The sequence below is a fragment of the Geotrypetes seraphini genome, chromosome 15 (assembly GCF_902459505.1).
Source record: "Geotrypetes seraphini chromosome 15, aGeoSer1.1, whole genome shotgun sequence".
NCBI classification, from domain to species: domain Eukaryota; kingdom Metazoa; phylum Chordata; class Amphibia; order Gymnophiona; family Dermophiidae; genus Geotrypetes; species Geotrypetes seraphini.
The window spans coordinates 50,993,862-51,010,785 of NC_047098.1; the positions used below are offsets into that span (position 1 = coordinate 50,993,862).

The 16,924-nt window shown below is 44.9% G+C and overlaps 1 protein-coding gene across 4 annotated transcripts in view; it reads right to left on the reverse strand.

The window, feature by feature from the left end:
• HEATR6 (HEAT repeat containing 6) overlaps positions 1–16,924 on the reverse strand; it is a 124,859-nt gene that overhangs the window by 17,160 nt on the left and 90,775 nt on the right. For all 4 annotated transcript variants that reach the window (XM_033922468.1, XM_033922466.1, XM_033922464.1 and 1 more), the window contains 2 exons: positions 11,758–11,844; positions 7,987–8,121 (listed from right to left, as the gene is read on the reverse strand). In XM_033922468.1, the coding sequence (XP_033778359.1) occupies positions 7,987–8,121; positions 11,758–11,844 (222 nt within the window). The remainder of the gene's footprint in view (positions 1–7,986; positions 8,122–11,757; positions 11,845–16,924) is intronic.

Consider the following 16,924-nt stretch of genomic DNA (forward strand, 5'->3'; position numbering starts at 1 on the left):
CTTCTTGAAGGAAGGAGTGACTGAAATGTGTCAGGAAGGAGGGTCGCAAACTTGCATCCAGTGAGATGCCAGGATCCACTGAGGAATTCTGAGGTGAAGTCTGGAAAAGGAGTCACATGTACTGTGGAGGCCATGTGACCCAGAAGTATCATCATGTGTCTCGCTGAGATGGAAGAGCGGGAAGACACTGTATGACAGAGTTGAAGAAGAGCTTCCAGACGTTGTTGTGGAAGGAATGCTCTGAATTGGACAGTGTTCAGAACAGCTCCAATGAATTGTAGAATCTGTGAGGGCTGAAGTTGAGATTTGGGAAAGTTGATTTCGAATCCCAAACTTTGTAGGAACCAGGTAGTCCGTTGGGTCACTACAATAACCCCTTGAGATGTGGAATCTTTGATGAGCCAGTCGTCGAGGTAGGGAAATACTTGAAGACCATGATTCCGGAGAGCTGCCGCTACCACTACCAGGCACTTGGTGAACACTCTGGGAGACGAGGCCAGGCTGAAGGGTAGTACTCTGTATTGATAATGCAGATTCCCCACCCGAAATCTGAGATATTGACGGGAGGCCTCCTTGAGATCCAGAGAGCATAACCAGTCGTTCTGCTCGAGAAGGGGATAAAGAGATGCCAGGGACAACATTCAAAACTTTTCTTTGACTAAAAATTTGTTGAGAGCCCTGAGATCCAGAATGGGTCACAGATCGCCGTCTTCTTCGGAACAAGGAAGTAACGGGAGTAAAAAACCCCCTGTTCTGCTGTTCCAAGGGAACTGGTTCGATGGCATGGAGAGAAAGCAGAGCTTGAGCTTCCTGAAGATGAAAGGCGGTCTGGGATGGATTGGAAGGATACTCTCTTGGAGGAAGCTCTGGTGGAACCTGAGTGAAATGAAGAGAGTATTCTTCTCCGATGATGGTAAGCATCCAGAGGTCGAATGTAATTATCGTCCATCGGTTGTAAAAATGATGGAGACGACCTCCTATAGGGGGAAAAGGAGACAGAGACGGTGGAGGTTATGCTCTGTTGTAAACAGTCAAAAAGGCTGAGAAGCCTTAGCTGCAGCAGAAGGTTGAGGTTTCTGTTGCTTCTGAGGTTTGCTGTTTTTCAGAGGAAGGCAAGTATAAGGAGCTGGCTTTGGAGCAAAACGCCTTTGATAGATAAGAGCAGGGCGTGCAGGCTTGGCAGGAGCTAGCTTTGGCTTAGGTCTGACTACAGAAGCAAATGATTTTTCATGGTCAGATAATTTCTTGGTGGCTGCCTCGATGGATTCATCAAAGAGGTCGTTGCCCTCACAAGGAATGTTAGCCAAGCGGTCTTGAAGGTTAGAGTCCATGGACGGGAACTACGTGGAAACTGATTCCGATAAAGCCAAACTACTGAACGAATACTTCTGCTCGGTCTTTACCCACGAGGCACCAGGGCACGGACCACATCTGGAAGCAATGTCAAGCACGGAAGACCCATTTCAGAATTTTGAGTTCACACCAGCTGACGTCTACAGCGAACTGTCAAAACTCAAGGTGTGCAAAGCCATGGGTCCAGACGAATTGCACCCGAGAGTGCTCAGAGAGCTGTGCAATGTCCTGGCGGAACCATTAGCCAAGCTCTTCAATCTTTCCCTAAATACAGGGAGAGTCCCCCTGGACTGGAAAAAAGCTAACGTCGTTCCTCTGCACAAAAAGGGTTGCAGGGCAGAGGCTGCGAACTACAGACCAGTGAGTCTCACATCGATAGTGTGTAAAATCATGGAAACACTAATTAAACGTAAATTAGACATGATCTTGGATGAAGGGAATCTAAGGGATCCTAATCAGCATGGATTCACTGAGGGTAGGTCAAGCCAATCCAATCTCATCAGCTTCTTTGATTGGGTAACAGGAAAGCTAGACTCGGGAGAGTCTCTGGACATAGTGTACTTGGATTTCAGCAAGGCTTTTGACAGCATCCCACACCGCAGGCTTCTAAACAAGATGAAATTGATGGGGTTGGGCGAAACAATAACTGCATGGGTCAATGATTGGCTTAGTGATAGACGTCAGAGGGTGGTGGTCAACGGCACCCTCTCTGAAACATCGGAAGTGACCAGCAGGGTGCCGCAGGGCTCAGTCCTGGGTCCACTCCTTTTTAACATATTCATAAGGGACTTGACACGAGGGCTGCAGGGTAAGGTAACATTATTCACTGATGACGCCAAACTATGCAACATAGTAAGTGAAGGATGTTTGCAGGATAATATGACACAGGACCTTCTTGCGTTGGAAAACTGGTCCTCAACATGGCAGCTGGGTTTCAATGCTAAGAAATGTAAGGTCATGCACCTCGGTAGCGGAAATCCATGCAGAACTTACACCTTAAATGGAGAAACATTGGCTAAGACCTCAGCAGAACGAGATTTGGGAGTAATCATCAGTGCAGACATGAAGGCTGCCAAACAGGTAGAAAAGGCCTCATCCAAGGCAAGACAAATGATGGGATGTATCAATAGAAGTTTCGTCAGCCAGAAACCAGAAGTCATAATGCCACTGTACAGGACCATGGTGAGACCTCATCTGGAATACTGTGTGCAATTCTGGAGGCCACATTACCGTAAAAACATGCTTAGAGTCAAGTCGGTTCAGCGGATGGCCGCTAGGATGATCTGGGGGCTCAAGGGTCTCTCGTACGAAGAGAGACTGAACAGATTGCAGCTCTACACGCTAGAGGAATGCAGGGAGAGGGGAGACATGATTGAGACATTTAAATACATCACAGGACGTGTCGAGGTGGAAGATGACATCCTTTTTCTCAAAGGACCCTCGGCCACAAGAGGGCATCCGCTTAGAGGGGGGAAATTTAGTGACACCAGGAAGTATTTCTTCACGGAAAGAATGGTGGATCACTGGAACAAGCTTCCAGTGCAGGTGGTCGAGGCCACCAGCGTGCTTGACTTCAAGAATAAATGGGACATCTACGTGGGATCCCTACGAAGGTCGAGTTAAGGAACTGGGTCATTAGCATTCAGACTTATTGGGGTGGGTAAGTTGAGTGGGCAGACTTGATGGGCTATAGCCCTTTTCTGCCGTCATCTTTCTATGTTTCTATGTTTCTAATGGTACGAAGTCAGGCAAGACGACGCATAGCTACAGAGTAAGCAGCCGCTCGGGCAGATAACTCGAAGGCATCATAAGATGATTGGAGGAGATGCAGACGTAATTGAGAGAAAGAAGCAATGACTTCCTGAAACTCAAAATGCATTTGGGTATCCAAATAATCCAAAAACTTTGGTAGAAGAGAAAGAAGAAATTCAAAGTAAGTGATGAAATAAAAATTATAATTGAGGACTTTCAGAAGACATCATAGCGTTCTGGTAGATGCGATGTCCAAATTTGTGCATAGTTTTCCCTTCCCTTCCAGGAGGGACGGTGGCATAAACCTTGGAAGGATGGGACTTTTTCAAGGAGGACTCGACCAGCAGGGATTGATGAGATAACTGAGAATTGTCAAACCCTTTGCAATGCAGCGTCTTATATCTAGAGTCCAATTTCCCTGGAACAGCCGGTATGGAAAAAGGTGTTTCCATGCAATGACCAAAAGTCTGATTCAAAAGCTTATGAAGTGGAAGCTTAAGAGACTCTGCTGGAGGTTGAGGAAGATGCATGACTTCGAGATACTCCTTAGAATATTTGGAGCCAGTATCCAATTGAATATCCAAGTCCACAGCCATCTGTCGCAGGAAAGACGAGAAAGATAGCTGATCTGCCAATGCTTTGCCTCGAGAAGGACTCAAGGATGTCGAGGCAGCCTGTGTCGAAGAAGCTTCGACAGGAAAAAAGGCATCAAAGGAACCTGGTGACTTGGACGAAGCAATCGAGACCGGAACATCCTCGAGGTCCGGCATCGGAGACCTCGAACGAGGAGTCAGTGGTCTGGTCGAGGTTGGGGTAGATCGAGGCTTCGAGGAAGAACTATGCCTTGAAGGATGTCTCGATGAAGGCCTCAAATGTTGGTGAGAACTGTATCTGGAACCAGATCTCGAGGATTGAGGAGATTTCGCCTCAGAGACGTGGACAGTCGATGCATGAATAGGACTAGAGGCCATCCAGAGGCTTGGTGGAGGAACCTCGATGCACTCTCAAAGACTCTGCTCCTTGTATAGAGTGTGAGGATTCTCGTTGAGGCACTCGCAAAGAATCTGCTCCTTGCTTTACGTGCTTGGATGCCAGACCAGACACTCGCAGAGACTCTGCTCCCTTAAAAGAGTGTGTAAGTTCAGTCTGCGGCAAAGGAAGCGGCTCGACCTCGCGGGAGTTTGCTGAATGCCCAGGCTGGATAAGGGGAAGCAGTTTGGGTCCCATGTTAGTAAGAAACTGAATAAACTGCTTCTCTAACATGGTCTGGAAAGAAGCCGGCAAGGATGGATCCACGTCTGAAACTGGACCACCTGCTTTGGCTGGAGGTTCCTTCGAGGTAGTGCGAGTGTGCTTCGACTTGGGAGTCTTAGACACTTTAATCACCACCAGCGGAATTGACTGCTGAGCTATTTGACCTGAGGAAACAGGGGAAGATACAGCAGATGACGTCTAAGCAAGAGCCGATGCAAACGACTAAGGTCTGATGAGGTTCGAGGTGGAAGCAGTAGGCGCAGAAGGAGCCTCAGTGGAAGTCAAGGCCGAAGATGCCTTCGAAGTCGAGGGATCAGTAGGGAGACTCCATCTCGAAGAGCTTGTCCACCAAAATGCAACGACGCTTGAAAGCACGAGGCTGAAGTGTTTGGCAAGGCAGGCACGACCTAGGATGATGTTTTGGCCCAAGGCACTTGAGGCAGCGTCCGTGAGGGTCCGTAAGAGATTGCATGCTGACACTTGCTATACCTGTTGAAGCCCGTAGCAGGCCGGGACATAGACGGAAAAATAGCCACCACAAAATCGAAGCCCTCAGGCTGCGGCCAAGCAGCCTGTCCCGGAAAACAAATGGAAGAAGAAAATTTTTTTTTTTTAACTAAAATAAAAAAGAAATAAAATAAGACAGCTATTTGTGAGGAAAAAACAAACAAACCACGGTTGAGAGAAGGCACAAAGTGAACAAAGTTAAACACAGAGAGTCAAAGATGGACTTCTCGGCTCCGCGGAAAACTGAGAACTGAGGAGACGCGCCCTGCGCTGGGCGGGAAGGCACTCGCGCATGCGCGGTGCGGGCGACTCGAAACTTCGAGTTTCTTCAAGCAAGTCTGCTTGCGAGGCGTCCGCATCCGGGCTTCGTTGGTGATCAGGAGTATTCACAGTGCACCTAGATGCAGGAGGGCTGATCAGGTGACCTGCCAATTGATTGATGAAGCTGACTTCTGCTCTGATTCTGACATGGAGGTAGAAGAGACAGGGCAGGATAAGATTAAGAGAAAAAGCTACACTCCATGCAGACCTGCCACTGTCAGAAAGATTATTCAGTTTGAACAGCCTGTTAAAATCAGGACTAGGGAGAAACCTGCCTGTAATAGCAGGAAGCAAGCCGGTGTGTGGAAAACCCTTCCCCCACCTGCTCAGAGGGGGAGTGGTTATCCACAGGATATAACGAGGCATCTAGAACAGGAAAGAGGCACACGGGGCACACAGGAGAGACAGGAGAATGGGAAGCTGAGAGGAGGCAGTCTCTCACAGACTGTCCTATGCTTGAAGCAGACGAGTTACCTCCTGTCTGGGACACTGGAGTACAGCCAGAAGGAGAAGCCATGGAGGTGCAGGAAAGCGGTTTAGGAGCTGACACTCTGCCAACACCCATGGAGACACAGTAAGCCTGAATTTGGGATTTAATTTCTTTATGCTGCCAGCTTGACTCTTACCTGTTTGAAGCCAGTGCAGCAGCTCTCCTGGAAAACCACATTTTGAGGCTTCTGTAAAGCAGGAATGTATGTAATTTCTGACAAACCATTTTGAATGTATTTCCTGTATGGTGATTCAGCTAGGACATCTCGTTGGTCCTGCACAGCTGTGCCTGATTGCTACAGCCACGTTTAGAGGGAAACGTTTGCCTGATTTTGGACTCTGAATAATGCTGTGTTTTTTATGTGTTCTGGACTGTTTGATAAAAGCATTACTGCTCTGGTGAAGAGGACTGTACACAAGGCAGTGCTGACCAAGATTCAACTGCCTGATTATATTATTTTGAATCTTTTGGATTTCATGCAATAACAGTTCATCTTGAATTACAAGGCTGTTGCCTGTATTTTGATTTATTCAACCAATGGTTGAAATAAAGTTTATTTTGGCTTTGCCATTTCTGACTAAGATTTCTTTATACCTCGCATGTTTACAAGTTTTAGAATGTGCCTGTTTTAAAGACCTGAAGGATCCCTTAGTGGAAAGGGACACGCCGGGTTTCAGCTTTGGTCACGTTATCAGGTGCTCGCTGCGCCTTACAGGAGCCCCGGTTGTGACAGCATGGAGGGAGCATAGGAACAGGGACACAAGGGGGACACTACTGGAGAGGAGAATAGGGACAGGGACACAGAAGAGAGATGCTGGATGAAAGGGTAGTTGAGAAAAGTTGAGATGGTGGATCTGTGGATGGTGGGGTCCATTGCTGCAGCTGCGGGGTGATGGAGATTAAAAAAAAAAAGGAAAGATGCCAGACCTCAAGGGGAGGAAAGGGAAACAGAAGGGGAGGACAGAGATGGAAGATGGATGGTTAGCACGGAGAAAGAAGAAAGAAGGAGAGCCTGATAAGAAGACAACCAGAGCCTAGGACCAACATGATTTGAAAAATGTCCAGACAACAAAAGGTAGGAAAAATAATTTTATTTTCTGTTTTGTGATTACAATGTCAGATTTGAAATGTGTATCCTTCCAGAGCTGGTGTTAGACCGCGAATGTGAGCTAGGATTTAACAGAGAGAGGAAAAATTTTTTGTTTATTTTGTTTACACCACAGGACCAGTGTGGGTAGGAGAGGACAAAGGGGGTGAAGAGGCTATAAAATAAACCCACCAGGATGTTTAAAAAAAATAAACCACAGGAAAATCGAATTGAAAATCGATTCAATAGCCTGAATCGAATTGAAATTTTTTTTCCTGAATCGTGCAGCACTACTGTTGACTGAAGAGTGGTGCAGGCAGTAAAGAGTAGGAGTATGGAGCAAGAGCAAGTAGCTGCTCTCCAAAATCCTATTTCAAGAGGGCTATTGTGGTAGAGTGGCTCCAATTTGATGAGATTGAACTCTGCTCCAGTGGGATATTAGTGTGATTGCTATATACAGGATTTTAGCTAATAGCAAAAGCTTATCACAGAAGTACCAAGTTGGTTTAAGTCAAAGGAGACAAAAAGCTGGGCAGAATTTGGGCCCAGTATGGATGGTATAAGCATGTAAGAACATAATTGCCACGATTCACTAGGGAGGGGTGTTTTTGGCAGCTGGCCGCTGCAGGAGGGGTGTTTGTGGCAAGAGAGAATGGGCATTTCTCCCACTGCTGGGGTTTTATTCAGTGCTGTCACTGTTCTGACAATCCTTGGACCAGTCACTGATTTTTGTCACCAAAAGCCGAAATTGCTCTTGGAGAATGGTTTGGCAATTTTTAAGAATCCACCGGAAAGCAATGTTGTTATCCATAACAGTTGTTATCCAGGGACAGCAGGCAGCTATTCTCACTAGTGGATGACGTCACCCACTAGTGAGAATACCTGCCTGATTGTCCTGGGATAATTCTCATTCCAATATTAAAGAGCCCATTTGCATGGCATTGTCAGAGACTGCTCGAAAGCTCGCTAAATACTGAGATAAGCCATTTTGATAATCCACTGCTAAAATGTATGCAGGCTAAATCATCAGAAACCAGTTTAGCGACTGCATAAAGCAGTAAGACTCTGGCCTTAAACTGCGTTAAAGCTTTCAGAATATGGCCCTAAGTGGGGGGTTTTTAAAACGCTGACCACCATAGGCTGACAATTGGCCAGATCCTTCTTACCAACTTTAAACATATTTCAATTTGCTAGTCTACTAAAAATAAGACTTGCAGCTTACCGGCAGAGCACTGAAAGCATCTGATAAGATAGAAGAAAGCGCATCACAGGCACTGGTCTGTAGGGTAGGATGCTGTTCATTCTGTAGTGCTGCTGGCAAAGGGCCATTCAGTATCATATTCCAGAATGTTACTGTCTGAAATGGTATCAAAAAACACCACAAATTACTTATCTTCTAAACAAGAGCACATTCAGAATATTTGGCAGAATATTTGGCTCTTTTAAATGGGTATGGGAAAATCTAAGCACACAGTAGAATCTCAGTTATCCGGCACCCATGAGGATTGGTGGATATAGGATAACTGTTTTTCTGGTTAGAAACCTTATCTAACACACTCAATTCTTACTCCCCCCCACCCACCCAGTCCTGAGCTGCAAAGCCCTCCTCTCTCCCTCAAGCCCCGAAGTGGCAGAAGCAGGTAGTGGTCCTCAGCTGTGAACTCCCTCCCTTACCAAAGTACAGCTGGTCAGTAGGATGCAGCCTCAAAACAGGTTACTCACAGGCAGCCCCAACAGGGCCTTTTCTCTGATGTCACTTCTGATGCGTCAGAGGAAAGGCCCTGCTGGGACTGGCCGCTAGCAGCGTTTTGAGGCTGCCTCCTGCTGACCAGCTGCATTCGGGTAAGGAAGGAAGAGAAGGCAGGAGTTCAAGGCTCAGGAACGCTACCTGCTTCTGCCACTTTGGGGCTTGAGGGAGGGAGGTTCTGCGGCTCAGAACACTGCCGCACTGGTGCTTCAGGGTGGGAGGGAGGATTTGTAGCTCAGGACTCAGGCAAGCAGGGCACTTTAGAGTTCAGAGTCTGAACCAACTTATCCAATACTCTCCAAATAGAAAAAGACCCCCCAAAAGGGAAATTTAGTAAGTTTAGTTTTGGACGCTGCATCCGCTGACTAAGTGCGAAACCACAAGGTTTGGCGTGGCCACTCCAAACGCCATAAACTTGGAAGACATCCGCACCAATTCATAAAGGACCTCCGAGAGGAACAAGACAGCCATCTCAATCTTTGCCACCTCCTGATCCACTAAAGACCAGTCATCAGACTCACGATTCAGGACATGCTCGGCCCACCAAAACACAGCTCGAGCCACCAGCCTCCCACAAATAGCTTCCTGGAGCCCCAAGGCAGAGACATCAAAATTCTGTTTAAGAATGGTCTCTTACACTTCTCAGAGTCCCATAAGGCAGAACCGCCCTCTACAGACACGGTATGCCGCTTAGCAATCGCTGAGACCACCGCATCAACCACTGGCGATTTCAAGGTAACCCTATCCCCCTTTGAAACGCAGCACCGAGGAGACCTGCTGAATCAGGTCTGGCAGCTCATCCCTCTGAAAAAGGTGTACCGTGGATGCCTCCTCACCAGAAACCGGACGCCCCGCCACCAGCGGCCATCCCCCTCGAGAGGATCCTGGAATTCCTCAAAAGGGTTCAGGTCCTCATCCAGGCCAACACACTCCTGTGACCACAAATCCTCATCCTAAGCCACCCACAGGCACTTGGATGAGGGAGAAGGAAGAGAGGGGCAGAGAGGGAGGCAAAGCCACAGGGGTGTGGAGGGGACCCCCCGCCTGAAAATAGGCTCTGCACAAAGCAAAAGTTAAATGAGGGGAAAATACTTCTGGGGGTCCCATGGGACTCCCTGCCACAGCAGGGAACCCAGCAGAAACCTGCCCCTGCTTTTCCAATACAGGGGGGAAGAATGTCACCTCAGGTTGCAAACAAAATGGAGGGGCCTGCTGTTAAAAATGGTGAAGTTTCTGCCAAAAATAACCCCTCCAGGGCCTGTAGCGGCTGGGAAGCCTGAACTGTCCCAGCCACTAAAGTAGGCAAGCCGGCATTAGCTGTTAAAGAAACAGCTGTGAGGGAATCTCCAGCAGTAAGGGAATCCTTTTTTACCCTTACCGTCGGCGGCTGAGGAAATCCCTCCGTGGGCAGTGGGGAAAGACCGGGCTTCCCTACTGCTCCCTGCCGACTCACAAGGCACTAGCAGTGGGGAGCCCTGGACACCGGCACCTGCTGCCGACAAGGCTCCTCCACTGCACCGGCCTGTACATCACTTGCACAGGCTGGCCACAAATGCCTCATGTCTGGAGCACGAGCACTTTTTCCCTTGCTAGAATTTAAAGGGAAAACAACACTTCAGACCGGCACTACCTCAGAATTTTTTTTTTTTACAGAACAGACTCCACTGGCTCTCAAAGCAGTATGCCTTGCCTGAGCTAGGGACAAGGCTTACTGCTGAGGCATCTCTACAAAACTGTTGGGGAGGTGGAGGAAAAGGGGGGGAGGGACCCAGCACAAGACCCACCAGGTGCGACACCCCCGAGGATGGACAGACCCCAAAACATAGCCCACCCAAGCTCAATCAGCCACAAAAATGGTGACCAGGATCCCTAAACAAATTCCAACAGCCTTACCAAGGGAGATGGGTACAGATCACTCACACCTGCTGGAGACTGAAAGACTGATAGGAATAGGGAAAGGCACTTATGTACTATTCCAGAGTGATATATATATAGGTATGCCAAAAAGAATAAAAATACACAATACTGAGGGACAACGTGAACCCAACCAGGTACTAATCGCTAGAGATTGTTATAAGTGGCAGGCATACTGACAAGTGGTGTGCACTGGCATGGGGAAAACCTGGCTTCAATTCCTGAGTCAGGCTTCTTCTCCCTGGGTCAAATGGGGATACTGCAGAAGCAGTGTTCAAGGTGGAAAGAAATGCCATTTAGCTGGGTTCTAGAGGAACCACCATCTGGAGCTTCTTGTTTAAGGAGTGTTGGGTGGTATGAGACACGTAAGGAATAAAAAGAGGGAAAATAAAAATCCCCGAGTAACCTGATAAGAGGCCAGTTCCTATGCAGCCGATAAGGTCATAGCTTCCAAGAAACAAGATTTTAAAAAATGGCTTGGGTAAATATGTATGCAAGAATCTAAACATTTTAAAAGTTCATTCTCTAAGTTTGTTGAAATGTTGTGATCTGTGGCCTCCAAGAGTTAAGTGCTGCATTAGAATACTGTGCTAAGTTTCAGTGCATTGCACCCTAATGCATAGCCTACAAATTTTTTACACCTGATGCAGTAAATTAATGGCATGCAAATTGCAGCATTTAAAAAGTGTGCTGTAAGAAAATTTTAGAAAACAGCAAACCCTGCGGTGGCAAAATGAAGCCATCTACTGTAATTATCTCCCTTCCTCTCAGTCTGTGAGTGGGGACTAGCTTAAGCCTTGACAAAAAGGGAGATTAAAAATAAAACCAAAACAGAAAAGTGGTAAAGCAATGCTAGGGATCAGGTGACTCAATTTGTGGAGGTGCATGGGAGAAGATGGGTGATGAATGCAGGGTTCTGGGGGGGCCCACTTGAGTAACAAATGATCCTGGGGTGATCTGAGGTGAAGTGTGGCATTTCAGCTCCGATCATCTTTTGCTCCCATGCATCATCTTTATGCCCAACTTGGCGCAAAGACTCAGTGTTGCAAAAGGAGTAAAATCTGTGCCCCTCCCCCTACAAATTAGGAGTAATTTATTCAGTGTTGCACTAACCTTAGCTTAGTGGCTTTATGCTGATTTTCAAGCACTAATAAATTTTCTTGCATCAGAAGTATTATCATGAGAAAATCAAGAGTAAAACATTGCACCAAAAATGCAAATTTTAATCTAGGTTGCTCTGCTGCGCTTCAGAAAAGCTGATTGTATACTGTGTATTACCTCAGAGCATAAGGCTTGGTGAAAGGAAAAGAAATAAAACATGGAACTACGTACCAGACCAACAGGTACTCTCTGATCCAGAGAAATGGTGGAATCTGGCTTATGTTGTTGAATTATGCCTGTTCCCAGTTCTTCCAGAAGCTACCAGAAAGAAAAATAAAACAAACCAAGCAAGTTCTATCAAGATTAACCAAGTCTCTGTCTACTGTATAGCATTCTAGTGCTTAAACAATTCTAAATGCTATAGACTCTAAACATGCTCATCCAGGCCCACTTGCCTTTATTAGCACACTTTGAAAGAATATATCTTGAGCAACCTTGTGCATAGGACAGGGGTGTCCAATATCGGTCCTCGAGGGCCGCAGTCCAATCGGATTTTCAGGATTTCCCCAATGAATATACATGAGGTCTATTTGCATGCACTGCTTTCATTGTATGCTAATAGATCTCATGCATATTCATTGGGGAAATCCTGAAAACCCGACTGGATTGCGGCCCTTGAGGACCGACATTGGACACCCCTGGCATAGGAGATGTCTATTTGGATTTAGATCACAGCTTTTCATTGGTAGCTCAAGATGAGTTCCATACACAAGACAGTACCTGTCCCCAGACAGATTACAATCTAGCCTTTATTTACTAACCTATGGTTAAAGTAGTGTTTTTATTGTAGGATTCACTATTCCAAAGTACATTAGTACTGAAGCTTAGTGATTCCTATGGCAATTTGTTTCATTGTTGTGGTGAGAACAAAATCACACATTCCTGGCTACAGAAACACAAAATAGCAGGCTCATACCTGGGTCTGTTATTTTTAAAAGAGCTGGTATCTAATGGGAGGCATGACTGAGCTGTGGACTTTCCTGCCCCAGTAGTTTCCTTTTCAATAATGCTGCATCAGGACTAGAGAGCTGCATGGGAATGGGGATGACGGGAATCCCGCGGGTTCCCCCTTCGGGTCACGGGACGCCCCCTAGGGTCACGGGAATCCCGTGGGGACGCCCCCTAGGGTCGCGGGAATCCCGTGGGGCTGGATGTACTCAGTCGAGCGGCTCCTCTTCTCCCTACCTGCTCTGCTTGCAGCACAGAGCCGAACGGAAGTCTTCTCGACGTCAGCACTGACGTCAGGAAGACTTTCATTCGGCTCTCTGTGCTGCAGGCAGGGCAGGTAAGGAGGAGAGTAGCCTCGCGGTTCGAGTGGCATACCAAGGGAGGGGGGCGGTCCACCCCGGGTGCAGCACAGCCAGCCAGGTCCCCTTACTTTTGTGGCACTTCCCCGACCGACCGACAACAGCCCCGGTCCGACAAACCTCCCTGCCCTGTAGCCGCGAATTTAAATTACCTTCTCACAGCAACTGTAAGAAGGCAATTTAGATTCGCGGTTAAGGGCAGGGAGGTTTGTCGGACCAGGCCTGTTCTGCTGTCGGTCGGGCGGGGAAGCGCCATGAAGGTAAGGGGGCAGGGAGAGAGAAAGGGAGGAAAGGTGGAGTGGAGAGGAAAAGTCGCTTAAGGGAAATGGGTAAAACTGAGGGGGGAGAAGGACGCTGAAAGCACTGGGGAAGACAAAGGGGTGGAGAAGGACGCTGAAAGGCCATGGGGAAGATGGGGGGGATGGATAAGGACGCTGAAAGGCCATGGGGAAGACAGAGGGGGGAGAAGGACACTGAAAGCACATGTGGAAGACAGAGGGGGGAGAAGGACGCTGACAGGACATGGGGAAGATGGGGGGGGAGAAGGACGCTGAAAGGAAATGGGGAAGAGAGAGTGGGGAGAAGACGCTGGCAGGGAAGAAGACAGAGATGCCAGACTATGGTGGGAGCGGAGGGAAGAAGATGGGTGCCAGACCAATTTGGAAGGGGGGAGAAAGGAAGAGGCACAGTAACAGAGCAAATGGAAGACGCAGAGGGAAGAGAGACAGTGGATGGAAGGAATTGAATGAGAACATGAGGAAAGCAGAAACAGGCAACAAAGGTAGGAAAAGAATTCTATTTTTTTTTTTTTTTCCTTCAGGATAAAGTAGTATATTAGTTGTGTTGATAAAAATTTATAAACATTAGAGGCTCTGGTAGAAAGCCGTTTACAAAGTATGTATTCTTCCCAATTAATATTTCCAAATTAATAAAGTCTTTTTGCTTATTTGTAAATGGGTTTCTACCAGAGCCTTTAATTCAGTAGCATAATTAAATGAAATAACTATTTCTGAAGTTTATAGGGACGGGCGGGGACAGAGGGGATTCCTCACGGGGTCGGGTGGGATTTCTGTCCCCGCGCAATTCTCTAATCAGGACCCAACAATAGTCTTCAATTTTTTTCAAAGGGGATGAATGTATGGAAACTGATTGATCTTTTTAAACTGCTCTCTAAATTAGTCAGGTCAAAACACTGCTCTTCATCTTCTTTACCACACTCACATATGTTAACATATTACTCCCCTTTATCTGAAATTCCATTGGCTGCCTATACAATTTAGGATCCAACACAAAATCCTAACTCTTGTACTTAAAGTTTTACATACTGCCTCCCCATCTATTTGGCCTCCCTTAATTCCCCCATGTCCCTGCCAGATCCCTTCAATCCATAGAGGGGCACTGTCTCAGAACTCCTTCCATCTTTTCTTCTAGATTACTCTTACTACTGTTCAATGTTTATTTGGCATATTTAGGTAATAATCTAACAAGTCTAGGCTTGAAATTATATGGTTATGCAGAAGATAAGACTTCTATAAATCCCTATTTCTTCGTTAACATCAGATACTCAACATTTTGTATCATCCATAATTATGTTTGTTGAGCAATGGTCAAAAGAATTTAGACTAAAATTAAACTCTTAATAAAACTAAGATTGTGGGTCAAGTCCAGCTAATAAGATTAAAGAAAATTCTTTAATGTTGAATAAATTATCCTATCAGTCCAGTTATTAAAATCTTAGGAGTATATCTTGACCAAACTTATCGTTCGATGCTCAACTTGATACTTTAATAAAGAAAAGCTTTTTCACACTATGGAAGCTTTGCACAATTAAATTTTGTTTTGACTTCATCTTTTAGATAGATAGTAACATAGTAGATGACGGCAGATAAAGACCCGAATGGTCCATCCAGTCTGCCCAACCTGATTCAATTTAAATTTTTTTTTTTTTAATTTTTTCTTCTTAGCTATTTCTGGGCAAAAATCCAAAGCTTTACCCGGTACTGTGCTTGGGTTCCAACTGCTGAAATCTCTGTTAAGACTTACTCCAGCCCATTTACACCCTCCCAGCCATTGAAGCCCTCCCCAGCCCATCCTCCACCAAAAGGCCATATACAGACACAGACCATGCAAGTCTGCCCAGTAACTGGCCTAGTTCAATATTTAATATTATTTTCTGATTCTAAATCTTCTGTGTTCATCCCACACTTCTTTGAACTCAGTCACAGTTGCGTGGGATGAACACAGATTTAGAATCGGAAAATCTTAGGAGTATATCTTGATCAAACTTATCGTTCGATGCTCAACTTGATACTTTAATAAAGAAAAGATTTTTCACACTATGGAAGTTTTGCACAATTAAATTTTGTTTTGACTTCATCTTTTAGATAGATTGTGCAGTCCTTGGTTCCGAGTATTTTATTGTAACATCATTTATCTAGGTTCTTATCAAAAAATCATTAGGAGGATAAGAATCATCAAATCATCCAAAATATGGCTATGTGTTTAATTTTCAATCTAAAAAAAAATAATAATAATTTGAATATGTAACACCATACTTTTGAAAGTTGTATTGGCTTCCGGTAGAGGCAAGAATAGTTTTTAAATTGGCCTGTATTTGTTATAAAACATTATATGGTCTTATACCAAGTTACCTTTTAGATCATTATTTTTTTTTTTTTATAATTCTTTATTCATTTTTTCATCTTTCAACAAGTGTACAATACACATATCAACAATTAACAAATCACTTGAAAATCTTATCAGCAATGTCTTTATATAAATAATAATCCCTCCTCCCCCCTTCCCTCCCTCCCTGATATTAATTTCCAAATAACTCTCCAATACCCTCCCACCCCCTTCTACTATAAAATGGTGTATCATTCACAGAAAACATGGTATTTAATCTTGGCAATACAATGCTAATGGCTCCCAAATTTTAATAAAGTTTCTATAATTTCCTTTTTGTACTACTATTAATCTTTCCATTTTATACAGATGACATAATGAGTTCCACCAAAAATTAAAACTAAGCCTACTGTGGTCTTTCCAGTTATTAGTAATATGTTGAATGGCAACTCCTGTCATAATCAATAAAAGTTTATTGTTACATGATGATATCTGACTCTTTTTCCTCATAGACACGCCAAATATCACAGTATCATAAGATAACGCTAAATGATTTTCCAATAAACAATTTATTTGAACCCAGATTGATTTCCAAAAGGCCAAAATATAGGGACAATAAAACAAAAGATGATCCAAAGTCCCTACCTCAAGATTACAATGCCAACATCTATTAGACAAAGAACTATTCAACTTTTGCAATCTAACAGGGGTCCAAAAAGCTCTATGAGGAAGAAAAAGCCATGTTTGTCTCATAGATGCCGACATCGTACATCTTATTCTCCAAGACCAAATTTGTGGCCATTGAGATGCAGAAATTTGCTGCTTAATCTCAATGCTCCAAATATCCCTAAGACCATTTTTAGGTTTTTTGTTAACCAAATCATTAATAGCTTTATACCACTGTGCGGCCTGGTGATCCAGAAAATCTGCCTGGAAGCATAAAAACTCCAAACTGTATTGAGAAATAAGACTTTTCCATTCAGGGAACCCTGACTGAATGGCCTGCTTCAATTGAATCCAACGAAAACCTTGTGATTTATTAAGTCCAAATTTATGTTGCAATTGTGTAAAATCAAGCATCTTTCCATTTAAAAGAACATCATTTAATGTTCTTATTCCTGCAATTATCCAATGCTTCCAGACAATCTTAAATCCGCCAATTTGAATCTTGGAGTTTAGCCAAATGGATTGATGTGTTGATTTATTAATAGGATTATCTGTTAAGTTATTCATAAATCTCAAAGTCTTCCAAGTGTACATTAAAATTCTATTTTCCTTATACAATCTGAGCATCTTGATACTGAGAAAATGACAAGGATGTAAAGGAAATAGAAGTCACCATTCCAAATATAACCAATCAGGAGTGTACTCAATAAGCTCTGGGAGGATCCAGTACATACTTTGAC